Source organism: Puma concolor, chromosome C2, assembly GCF_028749965.1.
Source record: "Puma concolor isolate L17-30 chromosome C2, mPumCon1.1.hap2, whole genome shotgun sequence".
Classification (NCBI taxonomy): Eukaryota; Metazoa; Chordata; class Mammalia; order Carnivora; family Felidae; genus Puma; species Puma concolor.
In genome coordinates, this window is record NC_141675.1 from 45,506,771 (window position 1) to 45,518,533 (window position 11,763).

The window sequence follows — 11,763 nt, forward strand, 5'->3', positions numbered from 1 at the left end:
CACAACCCTTCCATATGAGGGTCTTGCTAATGAGCTCCTCAGCCCATGGTCCCTTCACCCCTTCACCTGTGGGGGAAGCAAGGTGGAGATTCTTCCAAAGACCATGAGGGGGGCTGGAATCTGCTCCTGGAGAGTGTGTAGCTGGAGAGGAGAGCTGGCGAGCCAGCTACTGCCACGCCTGAACTACACTAGTGTCAAAGCCCCATCTAGGCGGACCTGAAGGATCTGCCCAAGATCCAGGAGAAGCCAGCCCTGCCTTGGTGCCAATGCAGGCACAACTCCCTGGAAGAAAGGCTACACGGCTTTCCTCATGTTTAGGACCAGCTCCGGGTGTCAGCAGAAGAAAACTCGAGACACTTCCTTGACTACAAACTTCTGTGGTTCAGAAAGAGAAAGGAGCTAGGTTTGAATAAAAGAGTTTCAGCCTGAAGAGTCTATAGGGTGGCCATAAAGTTTAGAAACATGGACAGATATAAAGAGCAAATATTGACTGATACTACATGACATTTAGTGTGCAACTCCTTGTGAGACTTGCATAGTTTAATGTGCTGCACAAAGCGGCAATGAGCAGCACGTTATTGTGTCCACACAGCGTTCCCATCGACCCTGCGTACACATCTGTGGGGCGCAGCCTCACACAATTGATGGCTCTTATTTCCAGTGGATAAGCCTGCACCATTAGCAGACCCCAGAAGAAATAAGGGGGTCCCAATCTGGGGAGCATGCTGTTCTCTCCACATGGCCAGGTCACCCGAGTTTGCAAATAATCATACCACCATTCGGTCCCCCACTGCTCTGGTGTGTTGAATTTTGTCCCCTGAAAAGATAGGTTGAAGTTGTAACTAATTTACATAATCTACATAATTTACATAATCTACATAATTTACATAATCTAATTTAAGTGGTGTGCCTGGAGGAGAGGGACATTTGGAAACAGATGCAGAGAACGCCAGGACAACTGAGGCAGAGATCGGAATGGAGAAGCCACAAGCCAAGGAAAGCCAAGGGTTGATGGCCACACCGGAACTAGGAAGAGGCAAGGAGGGATGCTCCCCTACAGGCTGGACTCGCTGACATACTGATTTTGAACCTCTAGCCGTCAGAACGACGAGACAACAAGTTGCTACGGTTCTAAGCCACCCAGTTTGCGGTATTTGGATACAGCAGCCCCAGGAAACAAACACAGCCACCCTAAGTGCTATTCCAAATAAATGAGCTCTTCGTGTATTTTTTAAAAAGCATGTTCACTGTCTTGTGTGCAAATCATCATGTGGCTTGTGACATCATTTGTTAATAAAAAACATTTTCAAATTTAAAAATAATATGAATTAAAATCACCTTGAAGTTAATGCCTATATTGGAACTCTCTTGTTTGAATTTCAGAATGGATGGTGGCCCAATGCTAGGCAGTGTTTTCAGAGCTGGCTCAAACAGTGTTATGAAGTCTTCTTTAAACTACATTTTTAAAAAGAGAGAGAGAATCGACGTTTGAATAAGTGGTATTTACAACGAACCCTGTGTACTATTGGACTGATAACCATTTCTTACCTCCAACTCACATAAAACATTCAGTTTTCGCTCTTCTGGATTAACTACCCATTTTTCTGCAGAGAAAAGCATCGATTTAGAAAGCAAGTTTAAAACCTTAGTACAGTGTGTTCCATTTTCTCCTAACCCACTACCCCATGTCAAACACACACACACACACACACACACACACACACACACACACACACACACAGTTTAAATGCCCTGAAACCTTTTCACCACCTTCTTGAGCATATTCTTAGGGGAGGGCTTTTCTAGAGGGGGTGTGCACTGTCTGAGTTAAGGCTGGTTTGCCTTTGCCGGCAAAGGGAAGGACTCTATCTATTTACCTCTTAACTTAGAAGCCAGATTTTCATGTTCAGGTTCCTTAATTATAGAGGGTGCTTTCTTCCCTGTAAAACAAGCATACACTTGTCATCAATCCTGACAAAGTAGAAAAGAAGTTTAATACAAAAGAAAATATGCCTTTTGGAAAAGTAAGTACCCTTATTTGTGTTTGTTTGACCTTTTACTTTTTTGCCCTCTCCAAATAATATTTTATCAACAATAAGGAACAGAGGGAAGGCACCACTGATCTATCACATCGAAAAAGGTTTCCCTGTTCCTTTCTAGACCTAACATACTACAGAGATGCATACTTCACTTGACTATAAACATTGGTGCAGACTCTTATGTTTTCTGCTTTTTTTTTCCAGCTTATTTATTTTGAGAGAGAGTGTGTGTGTGCGAGTACAAGTTGGGGAGGGGCAGAGGGCAAGAGAGAAAGAATCCCAAGCAGCCTCCACACTGGCAGCACAGAGCCTGATGCGGGACTGGATATCACGAACTGTGAGATCATGACCTGAGCCGAAATCGAGAGTCGGATGCTTAACCGACTGAGGTGTTCCATTTTCTGGTTTTTAAAAGTACTATGTTGTCTACCTTCTACCTGTTATTTTGTAAAAGATTTTTCAGGTAGAAGGGTGCTAGAGGTTCTAATTCAAGACCGTTAACTCAACCAGGAGGATTATTCCCTCCACAGATTCCAGGGCAGTATTAGAAATGGGGAAGGCGGACATCAGCAACTTGGAATAACCATCTAGGAGATTTAAGCTGATAGAATTGGAATGATGAAAACCAGTGAGATCAACCTACAGTGGGGGCAGGGGTAAAGGGGGGGGAGCTGGCCCACTTCCTCCCAGAGCCATGGGCGGCAAGGACTGCTACTGGAGAAAGAGGTGGGCTTCAGAAAGTGATGTGCTTTCCTATGTGGAGTACCTGAAAAAATTTTGAATATGTTTTAGGCATGTTGTCCAACAGAAATGCCAGTATAGGTATGAAAAAATTAACGCACACAGATGTTTATTAAGGCATTATTTGTTATAGGGACGAGCTCAAAACATCAAACCACACCAACTCTGAAATACCTAGCAATCCGTTTTATTACATAAGCCATAATAACTGTATATAAGGGAATATTATGCAGTTGCTTCATTGAATGAGATCAATCTTTCCTGACATGGAAAGATATCCATGATACACTGCTAAGTAAAAGAATTAGAGAAGAGATAAAGTTGCCGTTACAGGAAATATAATTGTTTCCTAGACTTTCAACTTAGAAACTATTAGAATAAGAAATTTCAGCAAGGGGGTCTGATACAAGATTAATATATAGAAATCAATAATTTCCTTCTTGTTGACAATAATCAATTAGTAAATATAACAAGAAAAAAGTTTCCAATTGTTACATCAATACAAGACTATAAACTAGTAAGAGCTGCACGAGTCCTATATGCGGGGGGGGGGGGGGGGACCATAAAAGAAGGTCTGAAAGAAATGGAGAGGTACACTAGGTTCCTGCTGTTAAAGTAATCAAGTGGCCATCAGATGAGGTGGCCCTAATGCCTTCGTGTGTAGTCTAGGAAAGCAAACTGAAACCTGAGCCAGAGTCAATTTCTGTAAATGCCTCAAGGTTAGGAACAGCCAACCACAAACAGCCAACCAGGCTTTCCCAAGTAATACAACCCCTTAAGCCATAGCCAATCAAAAAATTTCCTCGTTTTGCTCTGGTGTCTTCTCTGTAAAAATCTCCTTACTGTTGTCCGGGAAGCCCTCCCACCTATTTCCAGTTTGGCATTGCTCCATTCCATTCATGTTTGCTCAAATTTAGAAATCTGAAAATACCTCAGTTTGTCTTTTAACACTGCGAAGCAAGGGCGACAAATCAACTTGTCAAATTCCATTGAAACATCCCATCAGAATTACACTGTGTAGATTAATTTGGGAATTATTAGCATCTTCCTAATATTTGGTCCCTTTTTATGTTCGATTTTGTCACTCTATTGTGCAAATCCTCAGGGATCTTTCTACCCGTTGAAAAGATTTGGTCTTCAGTTAGTCCTTTGAACTTATCCCCCCTCAGTTCTCCTCCTGATGACTTTACCGCAACCACACCAACTGCCTCCTTGTTCTAGGGGGAGGCACCTGCTAGTCCGTATGCCTGGAATAATCTTTCCCTAAGATCATCCTGGCTCACTGTCTCATGTCCTTGAGGTCTTTGCTCAAATATTTTAGCTTCTCAGTAAAGATTTCCCTGAGCACCCTGTGTAAACTTACCCCTCCCACCCAACATTTTCCATCCTTTCCTCTGCTTTTCCTCCTTAGCACTTAATGTATTATATGTAATATATATAATGTATATATAATACATATATTATCACCTAATTGTATATTATATATATTTCCTTATTTTCCTTATTTTTTATGATCTCTCTCACCATCACCTCCACCCTCCACACTTTCATGCCAGATCACGAGGACCGACGTTTTCGTTTTTTTGTTTTTGTTTTTGTTTTCATTGCCATTTCCCTAGAACAGGGTTTGGACTACGATGGGTGCTTGGCATATGATAGGTGCTCAATAAACATCTGATGAATAAGTGACATAAAACAAATACGAAACTTACCAGGAAAGTCTATTCATAAATCCTTATACTGGGATAAATTAAAATTTTAATTTTTGTATTATCTATCTCTTGATGGTTGACATTTAGACTACAGCGTGCATGTTACTGCTTTGATAAAAAATGAAGATATGCATCAAAATAAAATGGCAGATTTTTTTTTTATGAGAACATAAACATTAGCATTTATTACAGACGAAATGCCGAAGGGTTTCGATATTTAATCTCATTTTGCTTTTCATAAAAATTCTGTGACAGAAGTATTACTATTATTACTGACAGGGGAAGAACCTGGGACTCCATGAGGCCCTCATCTCCGTGTCAGTTTGTGTTGGGCTGGGATTCAACCTGGCTCTCCCCCAGTGCATGCAGCCATGCTCTTTCCGATGTGCAATCCCATCTCTGAGCAAAAGCTAAGAAATCAAACTACTCACTTGGCTGCCTTTTGCCAGAAAATTTTTGAAGCCAGCTTTCTTCTGTTTGTACTGACGTTGGAATTCCTGGATACAAACCGTGATACATAGTCCTGAAGTTGAGACAAAAATCTTAATTGTGAGTGTGCCTACATAATTGTTAGCCATTCTTCCAAATATAGCACATTTAACCATCAAGTAACACACGTAGGTAGAAGATCCGGCTTTCTATTTTCTTTGAAATATTTTCCTCCATTCTTGCCTCTCAGTAAAGTTAGGCACAGTGTGTTTGCATTATAGGGAAAGTACTCCTTTCTAAGTCCCGGAGTCTCCCGATACCATATTTTTCCCTCCAGGGAGTAAATTATGACCACTATGTCCATGCATGTGTGTTGATGGTGGTGGTGATGGTGTGTGTGTTTAAACATTTACTTGAATTTAAATGAGACATATTATTCATTTTATTTTTATGTATTTTTAAGTTTTATTTATGTAAGTAATCCCTACGCCCAAAATGGGGCTCGAGCTCACAACCTCGAGTTCAAGAGCCCTATGTGCCTCCGACTAAACCAGCCAGGCGACCCAATTAAGTAGCCTAAAAATAACCCAAACTTTTTTTTTTTAAGAGTTGAAGTGAAATGCGCTGTAATCAGACAATTTGTATTATGTATTCTTTCTGCAAGTAGTTCAGTTACTTGAGTTGTCATTGACATGATAGGAAGGCAGAAATGTATTGATTTTTACTAGTTACAATGACTGTTACTGGTAACAAGTAATAATAACTAGTGCTTCAAGTTCCTTTGCCTCTTTGAATTTCAATTATTTTGCACGATTAGCAAATTGTGATGATTTGCTGGATCTTCTAAAATTATCACATTTTTTCAAATGATTGAATCAATTTTAGGGTTGTCACTTTTTCACCTTTCTTAGTTCTTTCTCCACCTTCCTTTTTTGGTGCTTTGTTCCTTGGCACATTGCATCGGCGGGGTGCTTTAGTTCCAAAATGACTCTGTCTTGTAATAAGCGAAGAACGACTCAGCCAAAGCCATGGGTGCAAGTCTCTGGGGGAGTCCTGTTTGTCTAACTTCCCAAACAAGCTACAGGGACCGAGGGTAAAAAAGAATATTAAGGAGCGATCCCTAGACAACACTGAACGTTTGGCCTTTTTTCCAGTTCAGTGGTTAACAAAATCAGACCTACATGGCTCCTCTAGGTCTCTCTGCCTTCCTTAAACCGACACCAAAGATTGTTTCTGAAATTCTGCGGAAGGATGGCAGATGACGAGATGACGGAGGCTAACAAAATGAACATTTCCTGAGAACTGACTGTGTAGTGGTACATTCGTAGTAGTTGCTTTCTTCACATGATTTCATTGATATTAACAAAGACTAATCAAGGCATGTATCGATCTTCCCTCCCCTACAGGCAAGGAAACTGAGACTCTAGGGAACCCCTGAAAAACAGTATTGTGCCAGATGCAAATGGGGCCTGGGCCTGTTTGGCTTCAAAACCTGTGTTTCTCCGTATTTACCTGCCATGTATAGTTGGCCCCATTTTCAACCAGAATAGTAATTGGGCACTAAAACATAGAAGGTGAGCCAATATTGATTGATTTTTATGACATTTAAGGATAGATTTCCTTCAAAACACAATCTCACCAAATTCACCAGAGAATGCTTTGAAATATAAAAGAAGCATCTTAGGAAGATTTATGAGGAGAAATTAAGAAATTGATCAAGTAAAGAGAGGCCCCCATATTAATAGGAAGTCCAGGTCAAGATGGCAGTTGAGCACCCAATTCTCCTTCCCTTCCTTTCCCAGATCTTACTGAAATAACAAACACAAACAAACAAACAAATAAATAGCCCTGGAAAATAAGAAAGGTGTCATTGGTAGACAAGTAATATTGAAGTCCCAAAAGAACGAAAATAAATGGCTTTAGTTTGATGGAAAACCAGGGTGGAGAACACCGCAGCTCAAAGCAAGAGAAGTAAATAAAATTCTTCTGGGAAGTCCCTAGCTCAGACTCAACCAAATGCAGAGAGGAGGGGACTGGAGACTGCAATCAGAGGATTTCAGGGAGTCACCTGAGAGCAGCTGACCAGGCAGCTGTTCTTTTTATTTCTAGATAAAGCCCCCCAAGCTGCTTCCTACAAAGAGTGGGCAGCCTATCTCAGGAGGTTGTAGGTGTGAAAGAGAAGCAGAGCATAGTATGAGGTTACACAGAAGCTGCCCAATAGGCCTGGATGAGAAAGGAGGAGGGGACATCCCACCCAGAAGTGAAATGCGTGAAGAACTCCAACCACACAGTGAAGTGTCCTTATCCAAACTCCAGTAATAGTGGGGTATGCAGCTTGCCTGCCTCCTACCAACGCTCCACAAGCTGCCGCCTCTGACATCCCCCATCCACCCACGTAGGACACAGTCAACCTTCCAGATACACCCTGTTAAGAGCTACTCAGCTGCAGAAGGAGTCCATTCTGGTTACCTACCGGCCATTCATTTATAAATACAAATTGATAATGAAGGATTGCCAGTTACTTAAGGGCAATCAATAGCATAAAAGAGAAAGTCCAAGATAAACAGAATTAATCCCGAAAAAAGAACTTCAAAGAACAACAACAAAAAAGAACCTTAGTATAAAAGTACCCTTAAAAGAGATTTAAAAATAACTATTTGAACAGAAAGAATCAGAGAATGAGAACGGGTTCTTGGAAATTACAAATATGAATACGAAAATAAAAACTTTTGTACAAGGGCTGCATGTTACCATAAATACAAAAAATCTTGATATCCAAGAGGGCCAATAGCCATCTAGTAGGAGTTCTAAAGAAGACACATGAAGGGGAGGAAATAAACATCAGAAGTGTTTCAGAATCAGACTGATCAGCAATACCGGATACTAGAAGGCAAAAAAGCAGTGTCGTCAGAGCTCTGAGGAAAATGGTTTTAAATGTATTCTTTAATGCCAGGTTATGTTATTAATTAAGTATGATGGTAAAAATGAAGAAATCTCCAGACAGGCAAGAACTCAGGAATCTGACTACCCATGAGATCTACATGAAATAATTACCTGTGGAGTTTCTCCAGCAAAGAGAAAAGGAATAAAAGAAAGAAAGCAATATGGGAATCAGGAAAGTGTGGCCATTTAACCCCAATCAGGAAAGCTGAAGACAATTAAAAACTGAGAGTTGAAAAGTTCTCCTTTTAGGAGTCAAGTTTTATGGACATAGGAATCTGGGGTTTTGTGCAGAATCCAATCACATTATTGGCTTCTTAGCATGAAATTGTGTGTATTGTTGATTGTTTTTCAATTTTCAGAATTAACCTGTATTGAGTTAATTATGATTATAAAATGTAATACAAATACAATAAAACTTGGCAAAGTAATATGACTTTATATGAATATACATTATTCATATATTTATAAAATATATAATTTGCTGTTAACTGGGAGAAGAAAGGGTGAGAGGAAAGATAGAAGTAGAAGGGCATTGGCTCAATCCGTAGAGCACGCAACTCTTGATCTTGGGGTTGTGAGTTCGAGCCCCGTGTTGGGTGTAGAGATTACTTAAAAATAAAATCTTTAAAATAAATAAACATAAAATTAGAAACAAAATAAGCTGTTAACAATATGTTAACCCTGGTGGGTGGGAGTGTGGGGGTGAAGAAGGGCATGGAATTTTTTTTTTTTATTTTACACCTTTGTATACTTTAATATTTGAACCATGTACATATATTATTTTTTAAGTTGAATTAAAAGGATAAATAAAAACATAAGAGCGGGACAGAACAATCCTGTTTATGCTTAGGACTTTAAAAGTTGCTTGTAAAAGCAAAGCTTAAGTGAACAGTAATTCAAGATCGTGGACTCAGCTTTATAAAGATTTATAAAGATGTTCCAAAAGGTATTTCTCTGGTGTCTTCCTGTGCTTGGTGGCTAATAGCAATAACAACAAGAAAAAGAGAGAGGAAAAAAATAAGACCATAATTTCCACTTTCCTTCACAGGAGGTGTGTTTAATCACGGTCTCATTTCGCCAATAGAGACCTATGTCCTAAACGTTCAGAGCACTTGCTATTGTATAGTGTTATTATTTCATGTTATATCAAGTGGGCATGCCTTCTCTGTAGGTAGATAATAAGCTGCAGATGGGCAGGGACTGTGTCTCTATCCCCAAAGTGTCTAACAGTAATAGACTTTTAAAAATCCTTTTTTAATAAATTGGTTGTAAGTGCCCTGGATTATTTTTACTCTACTTCCAGACATATTTATCCACGAGGTAAAAGTAAACATCATCAGCTTCAAAAAATTATATGAAAACAAAACATTTTCTTACCTATCTAAATCCGCTTCAGACATGTCTTTCCTAAATGTCTGGAATATCTTAGGAAAACCTGTTGAATGAAACGTTGAAAAATTTAGCCACTCCTAAATCAGTGGTTCTCAAAAGGACAACTTCTGCCCCCCAGGACACATTTGGCAACTCTGAAGGCATTTTTTTTTTCTTATCTTTTTAATGGTTATTTATTTTCTTTTTTTTTTTTTTTTTTTTTTTTTTTTTTATTTATATATGAAATTTATTGTCAAATTGGTTTCCATACAACACCCAGTGCTCATCCCAAAAGGTGCCCTCCTCAGTACCCATCACCCACCCTCTCCTCCCTCCCACCCCCCATCAACCCTTAGTTTGTTCTCAGTTCTCAACAGTCTCTTATGCTTTGGCTCTCTCCCACTCTAACCTCTTTTTTTTTTTTTTTTTTTTTGTTCCCCTCCCCCATGGGTTTCTCTTAAGTTTCTCAGGATCCACATAAGAGTGAAACCATATGGTATCTGTCTTTCTCTGTATGGCTTATTTCACTTAGCATCACACTCTCCAGTTCCATCCACGTTGCTACAAAAGGCCATATTTCATTTTTTCTCATTGCCACGTAGTACTCCATTGTGTATATAAACCACAATTTCTTTATCCATTCATCAGTTGATGGACATTTAGGCTCTTTCCATAATTTTGCTATTGTTGAGAGTGCTGCTAATGGTTATTTATTTTCGAGAGAGCGAGCGTGAGCGGGGACGGGGGTGGGGTGGGGGGGACAGAAGATTGGAAGTGGGTTCTGCGCTGATAGCAAAGAGCCCTATGCGGGGCTTGAACTGAACTGAGTCGAATTCAGATCATGACCTAAGGTCGTGACCTGAGCCAAATTCAGACACTTAACCGACTGAGGTGCCCAGGCGCCCCTGAAGACATTTTTGATTGTCCCAGATCAGAGTGGGGGCTCACGGCACAGCCAGGGCTAGAGGCCAGGGATGCTGGTAAACATCCTATAATGCCAGGGACACCCCCTCCCACCATCTTCTACTCAACAAAGATGGTCCTGATGGAAATGTCAACACTCAAAATAAGTGCTGTCTTTCTTTTTAAGGAAGTGACTGAAGTGGTTTTAGCATAGGAACCTAAACACAATTGTTTTTTTTTTTTTACAGGACTGTCTTGGTAGCACAACACCCTGAAGGGACCGCTCTTCCAGGAGCGGCATGTTCCTGTGTGTGTTTCCGAGAAAGAGAGAAAGAGGGACTGGGAAGGGGAGACAGGAACAGAGGGGGAGACGCAGGGAGAGGGAGGTGCGAGAGAGGCCTAGACAGAGGGGAGGGGGTGGGGAGAGAGAGACGGAGGGAGGGAACAGCATCATGACCTGAATGCACATAGACGTATTGCAAATGCACTCGGTGAAGCACTACCCAAGTTTCCAGTCTCACCAAGCATTACACCGATGTCCTAAAATCGGGAGCCAACAGAACGCTCAGCCAAGATTTCAGTGCCTTTGAATAAAGGGACCGAGATAGACTGGGTTGTGTGTGGGGTGGTGCATGTGTTTAGAAACCAGACACTCAGGTAGACCAAGGCTTTGGAGTGGCGGGACCAGCGGTCCGAGGGCCAGGGAAGCCTTAGAGGAAGGGGCGGGCAGGGGATGTACTTTTCTGGGAGGAGACGCTCCCGGTCTCGTGTGAGCTCAAGATCGGTGTCTCGCTCCACAGCGTCCCGCTGAGCGTGGGGGTCGGGCTCAGGCTGGGGCTGGTGATGCTGGTTAATCGGGGAAGGAAGGCCTTTGAGTTTTCGTCACTGCTGTCATCGATGTCCATCATCTTCCAGAAGTACTCTTCGTTGAACGTCCCTTGGACCTCCAGCGTCTTCTCCTCCGCGTCCCCTGTCTTCCCCTCCACTGCTTCCCCCTCCTCCTCCACCAACAACTCCTCTTCCTCCTCCTCCTCTTCTTCCTCCGGGACCTCCTCCTTCTCCGGCTTTCTGGAGCCGCGACGCGGGTGCGGGTTGGCCATGGCTGGGGGGAAGCAGGGTCGCCGCTAGCGCAGTGGCAGGTGCCGCCGCCAGTCCCAGTCAGGTGTCGAGCTCCCTATGGTGCGCGCGTCTCCCGTCTCCCGGGGCAACGGCCAGCGGCGCGCCGCCAAGCCTCTGGGATTTAAAGCGGCAGCACAGAACCCGAGGGGTGGGGACAGGGGCGTCGGGGCAGAGAGCGGCTAAGGAGCCAGGACCTCTGCAAGCTTCTTTCTCACCTCCTTTCCGGGGTCACGGAGACCCCTCACAGCATGTGGCGAACTGATCTCCCTTTCCTCCTCCCTCCTTTGGAGCGTTGTTTCTTTGGGGTAGGGGTAGAGGCTACCAGAGATGGACGCTGTTAGGCCAGTTGGTATTGCTGACGCTGGACTTTGGTTTTCCAGTAGACACATGCTTATTCAAACTTAACGATAAAACTTTATAATAAGACCAGGCACGGGTGGGAGTTTGCTGATTTGATTTTTTAAGACATTGCCTTCATTATTTATCTTGATTAATGAGATTTTTGA

The 11,763-nt window shown here is 42.0% G+C and overlaps 1 protein-coding gene across 1 annotated transcript in view; it reads right to left on the minus strand.

The window, feature by feature from the left end:
* The window catches only part of ERICH6 (glutamate rich 6), a 29,702-nt gene extending 18,317 nt beyond the window's left edge, over window positions 1-11,385 (minus strand). Inside the window, exons 1-6 of the mRNA XM_025913612.2 lie at window positions 10,878-11,385; window positions 9,242-9,299; window positions 4,924-5,015; window positions 1,878-1,940; window positions 1,549-1,604; window positions 1,339-1,455 (exon numbers count right to left, since the gene is read on the minus strand). Of these exons, the coding sequence (XP_025769397.1) occupies window positions 1,339-1,455; window positions 1,549-1,604; window positions 1,878-1,940; window positions 4,924-5,015; window positions 9,242-9,299; window positions 10,878-11,238 (747 nt within the window). The 5' untranslated portion in view covers window positions 11,239-11,385. The remainder of the gene's footprint in view (window positions 1-1,338; window positions 1,456-1,548; window positions 1,605-1,877; window positions 1,941-4,923; window positions 5,016-9,241; window positions 9,300-10,877) is intronic.
* Window positions 11,386-11,763: the final 378 nt, after the last annotated feature.